The sequence below is a fragment of the Perca fluviatilis genome, chromosome 6 (assembly GCF_010015445.1).
Source record: "Perca fluviatilis chromosome 6, GENO_Pfluv_1.0, whole genome shotgun sequence".
Taxonomy (NCBI): Eukaryota; Metazoa; Chordata; class Actinopteri; order Perciformes; family Percidae; genus Perca; species Perca fluviatilis.
The window spans coordinates 16476453-16495018 of NC_053117.1; the positions used below are offsets into that span (position 1 = coordinate 16476453).

General features: G+C 41.4%; 2 protein-coding genes across 2 annotated transcripts; both read left to right on the forward strand.

The window, feature by feature from the left end:
- Window positions 1–1045: 1045 nt before the first annotated feature.
- Window positions 1046–7577, forward strand: LOC120561386 (arrestin domain-containing protein 3-like). Its single transcript, XM_039804482.1, has 6 exons — window positions 1046–1380; window positions 2647–2704; window positions 5268–5415; window positions 6037–6133; window positions 6270–6526; window positions 6824–7577. Exons 1-6 carry the CDS (start codon window positions 1125–1127, stop codon window positions 7250–7252), a joined length of 1245 nt encoding a protein of 414 aa, XP_039660416.1. The 5' UTR covers window positions 1046–1124; the 3' UTR covers window positions 7253–7577.
- Window positions 7578–10941: 3364 nt separating this feature from the next.
- Window positions 10942–16183, forward strand: LOC120561387 (arrestin domain-containing protein 3-like). The gene is made up of 6 exons (XM_039804483.1): window positions 10942–11271; window positions 12373–12430; window positions 14024–14171; window positions 14891–14987; window positions 15115–15371; window positions 15607–16183. The coding sequence occupies exons 1-6, from the start codon at window positions 11016–11018 to the stop codon at window positions 16033–16035; spliced, it is 1245 nt and encodes a 414-aa protein (XP_039660417.1). The 5' UTR covers window positions 10942–11015; the 3' UTR covers window positions 16036–16183.
- Window positions 16184–18566: the final 2383 nt, after the last annotated feature.

The following is an 18566-nucleotide window of genomic DNA, read 5'->3' on the forward strand; positions in this document are numbered from 1 at the left end:
ATGAACTGAGGGGAAGCTGTATTTTTACTAGACCAAAAAGCAGAACAAATGTAAAACAAAGACGTGTCTCCGTGTATGGAGTTAAACTGTGGAATGAATTAGAAATTGACTTGGAAAAAGTGTAACACAATCAACCGATCAAAAAAATGATTTAAATATAAGGTGATTAACAAATATAAAACAGAAATGTGAATACTAGAAGGTGCACAAAATGTATTGGACTTCTTGTGTTGTACTGGGGTATATAGTGTATACTTTGTTTCTGTAACTTAAATTTTCGTATGGAAAAATATATTTTTATGTAAAAAGTGTAGGTCTGATAAGCTCCGGCTTCAGCCTACACCTTTTCGGTCTTGTTTGTTTCTTGTCTCTATGTATGTTTGGCTGTTGTGAGTTACAGATGACTGAAAAAATAGAATTAAACTAAACTAAATTACACAGTACTTTGCAAATCTGATTTGTTATACTCATAAACTGCCAGTGTTTTCTCTGATTTGTAAATTTAAATAAAGAACTGTCTAGAAAGTGTCTCTGTGAAACTTTCAGTGAGAGTGACCTATTTGTTATAACTACTTAATTATTTTGCATGTTTGCATTTCTAGCCCACAGGGTAGCACAGCGCTTAAATAATCTCATCCTGTTGACATGTTTATTTTGTCTTTATAAGTTATTTGAAATGTCACTTATACCAGTTAAATAGCGTATTAATTAACACATTGCAATTAGTACAATGCACAATACACTTAATAAGATCCCTTAAGCTAAATGTTATAGGCTACTTAAATTGTGTAAAACTGATAAGCCTGTTGTGCATTATGTTGATGCAACCCGGTCTCACTGCAGTTCGTGTAAATGTCAACGTTATTCTTAATCTATTGATACGTGTTCACAGAGATGTTTTTCTCGTTTTTTACGTGTAAATATCACGTTATTTTCTCGGGGAATCTGGATTGCCTACACGACTGTTATAATACACGGTTAAACTGTCCGACATGTGGCAATATTGGAAGCTTTTTTGTGACCTCAGTCATCGGGCGAAGCCACGCCCATTTGCAGAGCCAGACAGTCAATACTTTGAGCTACAAGTTTGGGAAACAGATCGTGTTTTGGCTGACATATTTAAAATGTCTCCGATTAAAGACTTATGTCTGGCTTGTGAAGCTATCAACGAAGAAGCAACTTTTTCTGAAGGAGACACTGTCGCAGGCACAGTCACTTTCACTTTGAAGAAAAAAACCAAAGTGAAGAGTGTGATGGTGAAAGCCAAAGGGGACGCGAACGTATCCTGGTCAGAAGGCAGCGGAGACGACGAGAGATCTTACACCGACCACAGGAGATACTTTAAACTAAAAGAGTACTTAGTTGCAGAAGATTCCGAAGGTAGGTCAAATAAATATGTCAGCTTGTGATATTCTCGCTCGTCTAAACAACAGTTTATGTTTATTGTTTTTTAAGTTATGGGCGTTAGTTTGATAAGATGGGCGTGGCCTAGTCTGTGCCCTTGTAAATTGTGTAGGCTACCATAGGCTACCCCCCCTATTGCTAAAAATATTACAGGTTATATTTTGGGGGCATTTTCAGGCCTTTATTTTCAGGATAGCTTAGACTCGAAGGGGGAGATGACATGCAACAAATGGCCGCAGGTCGTTCACTGTTTTTCATGGGACCATTAAGCGTGTACTTAAATTGACTGGCGCTTTGCACACAATGCTACGGTACTTTGTTTTGTGACATAATTCCTGAGAGGCTGCTTTGTGGGCGGCTCTGCGACGCGCACATACACAGGGACCAGAGCAGACAGCGGAGCAGCATTGCACACAAGATGCCGAAGCGTTGTCTGCTAAAGATTTCCCACCGTGGTCAGAAAACACAGGGGAGACACTTTGTTTCTCTCACTATGACTCTAAAGTCGTACTCGCTCGCCGCCACTCTCTCACTTAATTCTCCCTCGCTCTATCACTCACTCCCCACACACACAGACTGCCGGCTCGACACACACACCAGCGCACAAGTATTAACGTCAGGCTACGGCGAAAGCTCTGCGTGGAGCCGGCGTACAACCATAAAATAACTTGTCCGGTCCAGGCGGAGTGTACCGTGTGCAAAGCTGGCACATACGTTTCAGTGTCTTTATTATTTATTTTATTACACTGAAAAGGTATTAAGAGATATTTTGTTGAAGCTGGATTTTCTAACACAGAAGAGGTCATATTTACAACATTATTTCATATTATTTATTTATTTTAAAAGAGATATTATTTTGTTACAGGTTGTTACAGATTTGATTTTATTACAGAAGTTATTTTTGCACCATTGAGGCATGTTCATTAACAGTTAATTAAGCCTGTCTGAATTTGTGTCTCGAGGTCGGGCCGAGTGTCCTCTTTTTTTTTGGAATCAAAATATGGTCACCCTACTATACAATCGTATGGTCCGTTTTTCCATCTCTAAACACAGCCTGAAACAGTCAAAGCTAGGCTACTACACAGATGTAATTGATTACAGGTGTGCACTTTCTGAAACCACATGAATCACACAACCTCATTGAGCACGTAACACAAAGTACACAAAACTGAGTCAATAGAGGCTCTGTCATTTATGAGGACTTTACATGAAGTATTAATCAATCTCACTTCTCCTTTGCAGGCACTGTTCTTCCCCAAGGAGTCCATTGCTTTAAGTTCAGGTTTCAAATTCCACAGGGGTACGTGTATATATGTATATATATGTGTGTATATATATATATATGTCTATAGCATAAGGGACTGTTCGTTTTTTATTTAAAAGGCTACCGGAGGAGTTTTGGGATCTTTAGTCAAAATAGACTTGACCCTCCCTTTATCAGCAATACATTTTTCTATGACCCTCCAAAATGATTGGGAAAAGAGGCATGACCCTCCCCAACAATTTATTGATGCCTTCTGTAATGGTTTGCACTTGGCAAAGATGTACAGATAGCCACTGTTTTTTTTTTTTACAATATTGACATACATGACTTAACCTCTGCTTTCTCATCTTACACATCACACTCCACCAAGATGGTGGCCATTTCAGTAGATTTACTCACTATAAGTCAAAAATGAACTGCAGTTTTATTTGACAGTCAGGCCTCATTCACCAACCGCTCTTACGAAGAAATGTGTTCTTAAACTCCACTTACGCACTTTTTACGAAGATTCTGACATTCACTAATGTTTTCTTATCTTGGATTTGTTCTTAGCTAAGAACAAAATCTACAAACACTCAAGAGCACTCTTATGCACATTTGAGTGATGACAATTTGCTCCAAATAATTGGTTACTGCATTTTATTTAATCCTACAGTCATTTATCTATCAGAATTAATAGTGCATACTTTTGACTTTTACTTTGTTAAATTTTGCAGCAATTATCTGTAGTTTCTACTCCACTACATTTCTACAATGTTCCGTTACATTTTATGATCAGTTTTTCCCCCTGCCAAAATATCTTCCTGACCGTTACACGTTTGTCTCATCGGTGAAGTTTGGTTGCCGTAGGTATATATATGGCACCGCCGATTTTTCATCGGCTTCCAAGCCAGCTATGGTGCTCCAGAGTCTGGGTGCAGCGCTGCTGACCCTCGGTAATACAGCCTCCGGTAAAAGTGAAAATGAAAATGTTTTTTTTTTTTTTATTATTCCCGTTTTTAAATCATAGATGCTATCTATTTCTCCACACAGCGTTGTTTACTCCTCCGCCAGGCAGCGTAAGACGCGTTCATATCTTATTTATTTGGCTGGACCTCTTCACATCTCCTCCCCATTTTCGCTGCTTCACACACTTTATATGCTAACTTGCATGGTTAAAGAAAATAAAACCTTAGTCTTAAAATACATCCATGAATAAAACCAACTGCATTCCGATTCTAACAACATATTTCCGTTTTATGCTGGTTAGGATAGGAACTTCTTTTAAAGGTCCCATGACATGGTGCTCTTTGGATGCTTTTATATAGGCCTTAGTGGTCCCCTAATACTGTATCTGAAGTCTCTTTCCCGAAATTCAGCCTTGGTGCAGAATTCCAGCCACTAGAGCCATTCTCACAATGAGCTTTCCTTAGTATGTGCCATTTCTGTGTCTGTAGCTATTGAGGAGGAGAGAGGGGGGGGGCAAGGTGGAGGGTGGGGGTGTGGCCTTGACCAACTGCCACTGTGCTCATTGAAAGCAATGATGTCTCTCTCTCATGGGTTGGCCAAATTCTCTGGGCGGGCAAAGCAGAGAAAGGGGAGGTAACCTTGCTCCTTATGACCTCATAAGGAGAAGATTCCAGATCGGCCCATCTGAGCTTTCATTTTCTCAAAGGCAGAGCAGGATACCCAGGGCTCGGTTTACACCTATCACCATTTCTAGCCACTGGGGGACCATAGGCAGGCTGGGGGAACGCATATTAATGTTTAAAAAACCTCATCAGTGCACACGGGGCAACAAGCGCACGTTAAAAAAAACCAGGGGAGACTCGTTACCTCCAGGGCCGACGTTATAAAGGGGTTAAAATCCCGTTTCTGGTGAGCAAATTAATGAACTTGGCTTTCAGTCGGGGGTTAATTTTGGACACCGCACACACTGTGTACAAAACTTAAACTTATTCCACCAACTCTGCTCCAGTTGCATACAACACGTCTGCTTCTTCTTTCTCTATCTCTCTTCTGCCCACTTACCACACACACACACAAACCCACACGCACTGAGCTCTCTTAAAGGAGCCACAGCAACATTTTACAACAAATACCTTATCGCGCTGATGTGACCGAGCCCGACCCGAACCCGACCATAATTTCTAAATATCTGTCCAAACCCGGCCCATCGGTACCGTCGGGACCCATCAGGACCCATCAGGACCCATCAGGCCCCATCAGGCCCAATCGGGCTTGGGTCGGGTATCCATGCCTTAATCAGACGCATAAACGCCTTTTAGCGTGTTTATCAACGCCGTTCCGCTGCCATTGACCTACATTACGTGTGAATTTTCGCCGTAGCGAGTAGTATGAAAGGACGTAAGTTGGTTGGGGTGGTGGATGGGTAAAACACAGGACCTTCACCCAGGAGAGCTGGGATCGCATCATATGGCGTGTGTGTTTACATCCACTGTATACAGCGTAGACATACACGTGGATAGCTCAAAATGCGTACAGATAACACGCCATTTGGCTTTAGGAAAATGGTGCGTATGTTTACGCAAAGTCATGATGCCATGTTGCTGTGTCATTGCTTGCTTTTACAAATAAGTGCATTTGTTCTGTTTAACAGGGATATGCCATCATCCTTCAAGGGGTTTCATGGAAAGATTGTCTACATGCTTGAAGCCAAGGTGTCCAGGGGCTGGCTGAGGCGTTCTCGAGTACAAACAGAGTTCAATTTTGTTTCAAAGTCCTTTCCACACCTTGGCCATGGAATGGTAAATGGGACACTACAATATGATACATGTTATGAATTTGATACACTATTTCCACTTTCCAAATGAACTTAAATATTTTATTTGTGCAGCACTTACTGGCTGTTAAAAAAACAAACATTTGGCTACAACTAAATTAATGGAATAGAGGAGTTGAGGGAAAGAAAAAAATAAAGAGTGTGAAAACAGTTTGGCATGGAGAAAATGCTAACATTACAGCAGTGTACTATATTATGGAAGAAGCAGGCAGCAGGACCTTTTGTAATCTGAGAGTCTCTATGATGTGATCACGTGTAATATGTTGAGCAAACACACACACACCACAAACCAGTTTGAATGAACTTTTATTGTCCTGAAGGAAATTTTTCTTGGACAAACAAACAATATCTGCTGTTAAGAAATTCAACACAACATAGTGCATACATACATACACACAAACTACACAGACTGCAATCAAGAGAGAGCATATAGTGACTCCATTTTAAACCTATTCAGGGACCAATCATTTTGCAACATTATATTGGATTCATAGGTTGACAGCAAGCAACTTTTCTCTTAAACTTTGAATTTCAGCCATACGAGTTGCCGTATTTATATGAAATGTTTGTTTTGATTTTGTTCTAGTGTCCCCAGTCTGGTTCAGTGGCTAAAGAAATCGGGGTTTTCTCTAAAGGACAGGTCCAACTGTCTGCTACCGTTAACACAAAGGTTTGCTCTCCAGGTAAAATCCTCCCAGCTTACTACATGCTTACACATATAGTACATGTATGCATGTGTAATGTAGCCTATAATATTTGTGTGGTAACATTGTTCTATAAAAATGTGTATAATAAGATCGTCTGATTTGTTTTTGATAGGTGACACTTTATCTGTTGTTGCCAAGATTTGCAACTCCTCTTCCAAAAAAGTGAAGCCCAAATTCAGTTTACAGCAGAAAACAGTGTACCGCGCCAGTGGCTCCACCAATTCTCGTGACCAAACTCTATGCAAAATAGTTGGAGAGACTATCGCACTGAACTCAGAGGAAACTGTCTCCTGCCAATTGAAGATTCCTGCCGATGCCATTCCTACACTCCATCATTGTGAAATCATCTCAGTTGACCATTACCTCAAGGTATGAAATAATGTAATAGTGATGTTGCATCAACTCAGAAATAAAGTAGTTGCTTTCATTTGCAAATATTGGCGATTAAGTAATTGTAACATGGACAATTCTTGTCTTCACACACTTCAATAATCATTAATACAACAACATAACAGTACATAAGCAACAGCTTATACAATTACAGTATAAAATGCTTTATTACCATTTACAGTGTATTAACTGAAATTTGACAGCACAGTCAACTTAATTGAGTCTAATCCTCTCTGATGTAGACAGATTTTACTTCTTCATGTTTCTGTTCCTTAGGTGTATTTGGACATCAGTTTTGCCACTGACCCAGAGGTGGTGTTTCCACTGGTCATCGTTACTTCCAGCTTTGCCCACCCTTACCCTGGTGAGGCTGTGGGGCCTTACCCAGCTGGGGCCCCAAGTTACAGCGACTTCCCTCCCCCTGCTTTCCCTATTGGTCCTTATCCTGTACCTGCAGGTCCAGGTGCTTATGGGTACCCAGCGTCAGATCCCACTCAAAATGGAACCATAAGTGGCTGTAATAATCAGTGGCCACAACAGGCCCCTTCATGTGGTTTTTCAACTACAGCTTCATCTTTAATGCAGCAACAAGCCCCTACTGCTCCGCCTCTAGTTCAACAGGGAGAAGATCCTCCCTCTTATATGTCCCTTTTTTACCCTTCTCAGGACACTCTCAGTAGCACTGGGTCAGAGCACAAAAGCTGAGCTTCAAAAAGAATACAAATGTCCCTCCTGATTGTTTAGAATTGGCCTGAAAGTACCGAGCCCCGGAGATGACATGGAGGAAAAAAAATAAATAAATAAATACATGTACTGGGGGCAAACAAAGTCAAGATCTTGAGAGTGTTTTTTTATTTGTTCGTTTTTTTTTTCCCCTCCATGTCACCTCCGGGGCTCTGTATGAAAGACATACCAATGTGAACTTTCTGGAGGGCTCCCATGAAGCTTTGTGCTGGGGAGAGACATGTGTGATGGGTTTATGGTGTTGTCATTCATACATGGTTTATTGTCTATTTTGTTATTATTTTGTTGAGTGGTCTTGAATATTGTAGCTACATCTTTTCTTTATTTTGTCTGGGTGGGTGGTGATGACGTGTTGCGAGTTGTATGTTTTGTATTTTGTTTAAAAATTAAATAAAAAATTGTTAATCACAAAAAAGAGCACAAATAATCTTGACTTGAGGGGCTGAGGCCTGTACTACGAAACAAGATTTGGCGTTAACGAGGTAACTTCAGGTTCAACCCAGGGTTTTCTGTACCACGACGTTGGATCACTTGTTATCGGGTTCAATCGCCGTGGTAACTCATGCTGAACACCTAACCTGGTCGGGAGCAGGTTAAGTTGGATTAGAGCTCAACTGGTGTAAAAGCACCGCCTACTGACCAATCAATACTCGATTGATAACGGCGTCACCATTCTTAGAAGATCAGGCGGAGCTCGGTGCGCAGAGGGGAGAGAGGGGAGAGAGAGGGAGAGAGAGGGAGAGAGGGATGCGCTCATAAAGTTAAAATATTTAGCGACCGACAACCCCGTTAACATTCAGTGATGGGTATTTTTATGAAATATATAGATTTTAATGGGAGGGAATTACATATAGGCTATCGGTGTCTTGAGCCATGTGTTGCCAGTGTGCACATTGGTTTGAATTATGTTTTTATATATTTTATTTGCTCTCACGGTTGCTTCCACTGCCAGAGTTGCAACTGAAATAATAGGCTAAAGCAACGGCAGTTTATGGAAAGCACAAGTGTAATTATAGTCAGATCTGGGTCCTAACTGATGGGGAAGTGATATTGATAAGCGTTGTGATTTACGCATTTACAGTGTCGGCTATTTTTTTTGCCAGCTTTCCTTCCTGTTTTAGGAAGCAGCAACTGTATTGCGTTTTGCCTGCAAAACGGTGTCTGTGTTCTTCATATTTATGTAAAATTATAGTTTGCTCGTCTTGTATAAAATATGCGGCTCTGGTAGATGTTTGCGATTGGTCATTCTGTGCACACACCGCCTCATTTATGAGAATTTGCGCGCCGCTGGATTGGGAAACCCTGGGTTGACTGAACTAGTTGTTAACCAGCGTGGTGATACAGGTTCTGCAGGACTGCGGTCGTTGGGGTTAGTGAAGCCGGGTAACTGAAATAAGTCCAGGGCATGTTGATCTTGATTCGTAGTACAGGCCTCAGGTCTGGCCCGCTGTAATCTCTGTTGTTATTGTTGTTACTGGGGCTGTTGACTGGGTTTGGACAGATATTTAGAAATGATTTTCGGGTTCGGGTTGGGCTCGGTCACATCAGCGCAATAAGGCATTGAACATTTTAAATTTAAACCAGCTTATTATGTAGGTAGCCAATGGGCCTGTTTCACTTGATGCAAAGATTCATTTTTGTGATTAAAATACATTTTAAATATTACCCTAACATCCGTCTTCCTGTGTGCGGAAATTTGTTTATGTAGCTGTGACAACCGCTGATGCGCTCATCTGTTGACATTTCCGAATGCCTTCCTACAGTTGCTTAATAAGGCTATGTAACGCAAAAGTGGCATTGCGTTCTCACTTTTTATTCCGCGTTTAGAGGAGAGGTTGGTGAAGCAAAAGTGTGTGAAATTCGATGTAGTATGCACGCTAGGTGGCACTGCAAAAACAACATCATCAAGTCCGCGCACCTGTGTAGAACCTTCCTACTATTTCTCTCCTTAGTAGCGCGAAACCAAAACATGTCGACGCGAACAACAAAAGCTGACAATTTTGTCTGGACAGACGAGGAGGTGGAGTTTCATGTTTGTCTGATGATGACCGACACAGTCGACCGTGATAAGCCACAGTACAGCACCCAAGGGAGCACTACCAATATCTTGAGTCTCGCAGCCCTTCAGTCACCGCTTGAGAGCAAGAGGCAGCGGGCAGAGGAGGGTGAAGCAGACCCTCCTCTGCCCGTTGCCACTCACGCTCTCTCTTTCTCTTCATCCGCAACGTTGTAGCCTACTCTGGCAGCTGGCTCAAATGAATAGCCTGAATGCGACAGTGGAGCGTTTTTAAGATTTCCACTCTGGAGGGTGGTTTCACTGTATTTATGTTTTTAAGCCCCAAAAACGCCGTCGGCGTATAAACGAAAGGCACATCTGATAAAATATTTTGTAGTTTTCACCCGCGAGCGTCATCGGGTAAACAGGGCCTAAAAGCGGGCTTTCCACACAAACAAACGTACATGTGTCATTAGTATGAGAAAAAAACCAAGATTTTAACTGTGTCGGGCTCGGGTCGGGCTCGGGCCGGGTTCGGTTACTGCTCTATCGGATGCGGGCCGGGCTCGGACAGAAAAATGAGCCCGATCCGCACTCTAGTGCCTGTCATCGCCATCGCAATGGGAAGAAGCCTGCCGTGTGTCTATTTGCTTGTCTTAGTCATTTTCCAAGGTAAGAACGTTAATGCTGTTACAGTTAGCTAGCTAATATAATAATGCAGTTGGTCGTTTGATTTCCAGATGACTAAAATTGAGAATACAGTGATTCAAAGCCAAAGAAAACGGCCACTAACATAATTATGTTAGTATAAAATGTCAGCATTTTGTACGTTAACGTCCAACTAGTTGCATTGCTTACTGTTCGTCCTCTTTTAGGTAACGTTAACTGTTAGCTAACTATGTACCCGACTCTTTCCAACTCATGTTAGTAAATGTTAGTTAACGTTTTCAGAGTTACATTAAGTAAAACGTGAATGAGTACGTTAAGTTAAACAACAAACGTAACCTGTTTAGCCGCCCACCCCCCCTTGCTGCCTCACTCTTGCTTGAGACTAGTTAATTCTATTCTTTTTTTATTAAAGTCAACTAAGAGGCTAATTATACATTTATTTTTACCAGAAACACCAGACAACTACTTCTACTTAATTACACAGTACTTTTCAAATCTGATTTGTTATACTCATAAACTGCCAGTGTTTTCTCTGATTTGTAAATTTAAATAAAGAACTGTCAGTGAAAGTGTCTCTGTAAAACTTTCAGTGAGTGTGAACATTTGTTATAACTACTTAATTATTTTGCATGTTTGCATTTCTAGGCCACAGGGTAGCACAGCGCTTAAATAATCTCATCCTGTTGACCTGTTTCTTTATTTTGTCTTTATAAATTATTTGAAATGTCACTTATACCAGTTAAATAGCGTATTAATTAACACATTGTAATTAGTACAATGCACATTACACATAATAAGATCCCTTAAGCTAAATTTTATATAGGCGACTTAAATTGTGTAAAACTGATAAGCCTGTTGTGCATTATGTTTTTATGATACCTGGCTGGATTCCGTAAACGTCTGTTGTAATACACGTTTAAAGTCCAACAAGTTATATAATATATTGGAAGCTTTTTTATGACCTCAGTCTACGGGTGAAGCCGGGCCAGACAGTCAATACTTCGTACCGTTTAGCCACAAGTTTGGGAAACAGAGCGTGTTTTGGCCGATATATCTAAAATGTCTCCGATTAAAGACTTATGTCTGGCTTGTGAAGCTCTCAACGAAGAGGCAACTTTTTCTGAAGGAGACACTGTCGCAGGCACAGTCACTTTCACTTTGAAGAAAGAAACCAAAGTGAAGAGTGTGATGGTGAAAGCCAAAGGGGACGCGTACGTAGACTGGACAGAAGACAAAGGAGGCGACGGCCCATCTTACAAAGCCCACAGGAGATACTTCAAACTAAAAGAGTACTTAGTTGCAGAAAGTTCCGAAGGTAGGCCAAATAAATGTCACTTTGTGATATTCTCACTCATCTAAACAACAACAGTTTATGTTTATTGTTTTTTAAGTTACGGCCGTTAGTTTGATAAGACGGGCGTAGCCTAATAGCCTATGCCCTTATAGCGTAGTAAATTGTGCAAAGTTCTATCGTATGTAGGCTACCCGTATTGCTAAATATTAAAGGTCCTATGACATGCTGCTTTTTGGATGCTTTTATATAGGCCTTAGTGGTCCTTTTTCCCAAAATTCAGGCTAGGTGCAGAATTACAGCCACTAGAGCCAATCCCACAATGAGCTTTACTTAGGTTGTGCCATTTCTGTGTCTGTAGCTTTAAATGCTATTGAGGAGGACAGAGGGGGGGCAAGGTGGAGGGTGGGGGTGGCAAAGCAGAGAAAGGGGAGGTAACCTGGCTCCTTATGACATAAGGAGGAGACTCCAGATTCGCCCATCTGAGCTTACTTTTTCTCAAAGGCAGAGTAGGATACCCAGGGCTTGGTTTACACCTATTGCCATTTCTAGCCACTGGGGGACCATAGGCAGGCTGGGGGAACTCATATTAATGTTGAAAACCTTCATAAAGTGAATTTTTCGTGCCATGGGACCTTTAAAGATTATACAGTATTTTTTTAGGCCATTATTTCTATAGGATAGCTTACACTTGAAAGTGGAGGGGGGGAATGATATGTAGCAAATGGTCAGAGTCGAACCTGCGGCCACTGCGTCAAAGAGTAAACCTAAATGGGCGGCCGCTGTACCAGGTGAGCTAACCAGGCGCCCTTATTGTTTCATAGGCTATTAGTATCTGCGGACTCTCCTTGAGTCAGTAAACACATAAAATGCATTTTGAATGAACTTGTGTAGCCTATACAATCTTATGGTCCATTTTTCCATCTCTAAACACAGCCTGAAACAGTCAAGGCTACTACACAGATTGATTACAGTTGTGCACTTTCTGAAACCACATGAATCACACAACCTCATTGAGCACGTAACACAAAGTACACAAAGTACACAAAACTGAGTAAATAGGGGCTCTGTCATTTACGAGGACTTTACATGAAATATTAATCAATCTCACTTCTCCTTTTGCAGGCACTGTTCTTCCCCAAGGAGTCCATTGCATTAAGTTCAGATTTAAAATTCCACAGGGGTACGTGTACATATTTTCTATAGCATAAAGTAGGGTTCCACACAGCGAAATTTCGCTTTGCTCTCATTGAGGTTGAATTGAGACCAAAATCGCCCTGACTGGGCGAGATGAGAGCGAATCACCGAGGCAAGTGAAACAAAGTTGACGAAAGTTTTATTTATTCAAATGAGGACCACTCGAAAACCAATCAGGTCTGCGTGTTTGTGTTTGGAGGGGGGAGTTACAAAAAAAGTCTGACCAAGATGGCGGAGGTTATCAGCGATGTATCAAGAACATTTTTACGTGATAAAAATGCTTCTACACGAACATTGGTACTTTATCAACACAAATTGTGATTTATATGACACACAAACTTAGTCAGGGCACATACACCACTAAATAGACCACTGTATATGTTAGCTTAAACTAGGGTGACCAGATGAGAATGGGTAAAATTCGGGACGAGGGGTGGCGGGGGTGGGGGGGGGCCGCAGCAGATGTGTTTAGCTATAGCCGAGTCAGAGTACAGTTTGGGCGTTAACTTCATAGCACAGTCAAGCGATCTGTATGACTGTTGGTGGGTCACACAGTGGAACACAGATGTCAGCTCAGCAGCAGCTATTTTATTATACATGGAGTCATCCTCCCGCTTAAAGAACGAGGAGACCAACGTGTTGGTCTGTACAGTTGTGCTGTTAGCTGTATGTAGTTTGCTGCTAGCATGCAGCCTGACGTCGGACTCCCCCCCGTGTGAAACACCAAACTCCTTCCTACATACATTGCAGAACGCTTTGTTTGCATCGCGTAAAACTGCAGTAATCCAGGGGTATTTCCCTACCCAGTCCTCCCGGTATCTGCAGAGACGTTTTTGCTTTTTAGCTATGTGTTGATCTTGATCGGGTCCGGGGACACCAGCCTGAGCCTCCATTTCAAAAATGAATGAATGAAAATTCGCGCCTATAGCTAGCTGCCTATACATACTATTGCAACTTGCAGCCAATGAGCAGCCGGGAGGAGATGGACAGTTTTTTATGTTCTATCATACCAGAACTAATCGAGAGTCAAAAAAAAAAAATTACTTGAGTCTGCTTTTGAGACTTTTTTCTAATTTTCGGGACAATTAGGGCAGGATTCGGGATTCGGGACAACTGCTTGGATTTCGGGACTGTCCCGAATTTTTTGGGACGTCTGGTCACCCTAGCTTAAACACTCTAACTTTTCAGCTAGCCGACAGGCTAATCGCTAGCATGTTTGGACATTGGATTTCATTGTAAGCCTAGCCAGGCAGCTAGGCTACTTGTGCATTTGTTTGATTACATGTTTTGTTGGCGAACATTGATGCTTGTATCAACACAGATTTCACAAGCTATAATAGCAACGTTAGCTTGCTAGCAAACTACCTGCTAGCTACCTATGCTACCTAGCTTCAACCCTCTTTGCTAGCTGCCTAACAGCTGGTGTTCTGTTGCGGTCTGGCGTCTTGTTTTCGTGACAACGCCCCTGAGGCAATATTTCGCTGGCCGAAATTTGCTTGGTGTTTTGCTGTGTGGAACCCTACTGTACTCTGTGTCATTGTTTGCTTTTACAAATAAGTGCATTTGTTGTGTTTTACAGAGATATGCCATCATCCTTCAAGGGGATTCATGGAAAGGTTGTCTACATGCTTGAAGCCAAGGTGTCCAGGGGCTGGCTGAGGCGTTCTCAAGTACAAACAGAGTTCAATTTTGTTTCAAAGTCCCTTTCACACCTTGGCCATGGAATGGTAAATGGGACACTACAATATGATACATGTTATGAATTTGATATACTATTTCCACTTTCCAAATTAACTTAAATATTTTATTTGTGCAGCACTTACTGGCTGTTCAAAAAAACATTTGGCTACAACTAAAATAATGGAATAGAGGAGTTGAGGGAAAGAAAACAATAAAGAGTGTGAAAACAGTTTGGCATGGAGAAAATGCTAACATTACAGCAGTATTATGGAAGAAGCAGGCAGCAGGACCTTTTGTAATCTGAGAGTCTCTATGATGTGATCACGTGTAATATGTTGAGCAAACACACACACACACCACAAACTAGTTTGAATAAACAGTAAATGGGTTGATTTGATGTAGTTCTTCCTGTGTGAAGTAATTGGTAGTTTGCAAAGCAATGCTTTCAAAGTAGCTTCCCCAACACTGAATGTGGCCCAAACAATATCTGCTGTTTAAAGAAATTCAACACACATAGTACATACATACATACAAACAAACAAACTACACAGACTGCAATCAAGAGCGAGCATATATTGACTCCATTTTAAACCTATTCAGGGACCAATCATTCTGCGACATTAAAAAGTTCACTTTTTATCATGTAAACCTGGACATGGATGGCTTCATTCGAAGGTTGACAGCAAGCTATTTTCTCTTAAACTTTGAATTTCAGCCGTACGAGTTGCCGTATTGATATGAAATGTTTGTTTTGATTTTGTTCTAGCGTCCCCAGTCTGGTTCAGTGGCTAAAGAAATCGGGGTTTTCTCCAAAGGACAGGTCCAACTGTCTGCTACCGTTAACACAAAGGTTTGCTCTCCAGGTAAAGTCACCCGAGCTACATGCTTACACATAGTGTATGTGTAATGTAGCCTATAATATTTGTGTGGTAAAATCTTTCTATAAACATTTGTATAATAAGATCTTATTCTCACATTTGTTTTTGATAGGTGACACTGTATCTGTTGTTGCCAAGATTTGCAACTCCTCTTCCAAAAAAGTGAAGCCCAAATTCCGTTTACAGCAGAAAACAGTGTACCGCGCCAGTGGCTCCACCAATTCTCGTGACCAAACTCTATGCAAAATAGTTGGAGAGACTATCGCACTGAACTCAGAGGAAACTGTCTCCTGCCAATTGAAGATTCCTGCCGATGCCATTCCCACACTCCATCATTGTGAAATCATCTCAGTTGACCATTACCTCAAGGTATGAAATAATGTAATAGTGATGTTGCATCAACTCAGAAATAAAGTAATTGCTTTCATTTGCAAATATTGGCGATTAAGTAATTGTAACACAGACAATTCTTGTCTTCACACACTTGAACAATCATTAATACAACAACATAACAGCACAACAGCTTATATACAATTACAGTATAAAATGCCCTACCATTTACAGTGTATTAACTGAAAATATTAATTTTTTATTTTTTTTTTAGGTGTATTGGACCATCAGTTTTGCCATTGACCCAGAGGTGGTGTTTCCACTGGTCATCGTTACTTCTAGCTTTGCCCGCCCTTACCTTGGTGAGGCTGTGGGGCCTTACCCAGCTGGGGCCCCAAGTTACAGCGACTTCCCTCCCCCTGCTTTCCCTATTGGTCCTTATCCTGTACCTGCAGGTCCAGGTGCTTATGGGTACCCAGCGCCAGATCCCACTCAAAATGGAACCATAAGTGGCTGTAATAATCAGTGGCCACAACAGGCCCCTTCATGTGGTTTTTCAACTACAGCTTCATCTTTAATGCAGCAACAAGCCCCTACTGCTCCGCCTCTAGTTCAACAGGGAGAAGATCCTCCCTCTTATATGTCCCTTTTTTACCCTTCTCAGGACACTCTCAGTAGCACTGGGTCAGAGCACAAAAGCTGAGCTTCAAAAAGAACACTAACCTCCCTCCAGATTGTTTAGAATCGGCCTGAAAGACATACCAAATTGTTGGAAATGTAAGACAGAGGACAGCTAACTACTTCATGTCCTATGGTCCTGTGATAAGGTCCAGGGATTTTGGACTGGGAATTACTGGAATTGTTGGGTCTTTGTAAATTATAGTGTGGTCTAGACCTACTATTAATCTGTAAAGTGTCCTGAGATAACTCTTGTCATGATTTGATACTATAAATAAAATAAAATTGAAATAAAATTGAATTGAATGATAACCTATGTCGGATTGCAGGGACCCAGGTTCCATTCAGCCCAAGATTATTTGTTCTGGGAGATGGGTCAATCCTAAACAGGATAGATAAGCACATAAGAAGCTGGGTCCAGACTAGTTTGATGAAAGCCAGACAGATTATTTTAAGAGGATGGAGGAATGAAGGGGTGCCAGCAATCAACAATGAAAAAATGTCATATAAAAGGTTTGGCAGGTTGGATGTCTATGCTAGAAAATGGGGAAAGTACCTGAACTTTCTGGAAGGCTCCTATACGAAGCTGTGGAGAGACGTGTATGATGGGCTTATGGTGTTGTCATTTATACATATGTTTATTTGGTTATTGTGTATTTTTTTGGAATCTTTGATTCCACCCTCTCCCTTGAGCCTCACATCCGTCAAGTCATTAAAACCTCCTTCTTTCACCTCCGCAACATCGCCAAAATCAGACCCTCTCTCACACCCCCCGCTGCTGAAAGACTCATTCACGCCTTCATCTCCTCCCGACTGGACTACTGCAACTCACTTCTCCTCGGCATCAGCTCTGCCTACACCAACCGACTCCAACTGGTCCAGAACTCAGCAGCCCTCCTCATCACCCGCTCCAAATCCTGGCACCACATCACTCCAGTCCTAAAACGACTCCACTGGCTTCCTATCTCCCACCGGATTACCTACAAAATCCTGGTCCTAACCTACAAAGCCCTCCACCCTCTGGCCCCCTCATACCTCACTGACCTCCTCTCCCCGTACCAACCCTCACGGTCCCTCAGATCCACCTCAGCTGGTCTCCTCTCCATCCAAAAGTCCAAACTCTGCAGTTTTTGGGCCAGAGCCTTCTCCTGAGCAGCTCCCAGGCTCTAGAACTCCCTCCCCCAAGAGATCCACACCTCTGAGTCCCTCACCATTTTCTAGTCCCGCCTCAAGACCCGTCTCTTCACCTCTGCCTATCCGTAACCCCACGCCCCCCTCCCTTTTCATCTGTGCCTGAATCTTGTTTTGTTTAGTTTAGTTTAGTTTAGTTCTGTTCTGGGGTGGGGGCGGTGTCACGTTGCAAGGTATGTTTTGTATTTAAATAAAAAATTGTTAATCACAAAAAAAGAACACAAATAATTTTGATTTGAGGGGCAGGTCTGGCCCGCTGTAATCTCTGTTGTTGTTGTTGTTACCGGGGCTGTTGAGCGAGTGCATTGTTGCGAGACATTGCAAAACATACAGTATGTAGGTTTTCTCGACACTGTTTTGAGTGCTTTATTAATGCATGAACCCTACTCTTGTCTCGGACTCATTGGTGGAACATTACAGTGAGTATGTGTATAAAGAACTGTGAATAAGTGGATCACAGAATCTAAAGTTATACTGCGCACTGGACATTTGTTAAGTTTTTGCCCAGAAAACCCATCTGAAACAAGTTCAGCTCTTCACCCTTTAGTGGCTTACTTAAATAGACAAATATGACTAGCACCATCACGCCCCGAATTTATTTGCATATTTGCATTGCTATTTACGAATGTGAAAATGTATTCTGTTTTTGCACTACTGTTTAATTTAAATAAAATTTAATTTGTTTTTTCAAAGTTATGCTATATGAAAAAAAGAATTACTATGCACAGTGTTTGTTCTACTGTAGTTCCAACATGTTTATTCATTCATGGCATTGCCCTTTAATACAACTAGTTTCCTTCTATGTGCAAGATTTAAGTTGACCAAGCAAGGTGTTTCACAGTTTCTCAACTGTTTTACACAGAACAAGTTACTGTAAGAGTTGCAGGCAAAAAGGGAACTTCAGTTTTGTGTTTGCCTTTTAATTGGCTGTGAAATGTTTAATGTAATTTAAATATTAAATGCAATGTGTTTAATATTATTGTTATAAAAATAAATTGTTGTTGTTTATTTTGATCAAGGCCTTTCACATACTTTGTGGTGCATCATGATAGAGAAAAACATCATGTGACAATGCAGGCCCCAAAAGCTGCCCCATTCCTCACAGTAACGAGTGGGCAATCCTATTCAGCTTGGAACACTGTTTTCTCCTTATAACAGATTTATGCTCTATAAATCTAATTGGTAGTCCATGGAGTTGTAGCACACTGGTTGTAAACACATTTTCTTGCCTGCCATAGTGGTAAACAAGGAGTGTCTATGAGTTGTGTATATAAGTTGTGGGAGAAAAAAAAGATTACAGAATATGCAAAACAGTAAGCAAATGAACAAAGCATAAACAGTGGCCCACAGGGATTTCATTTTTTA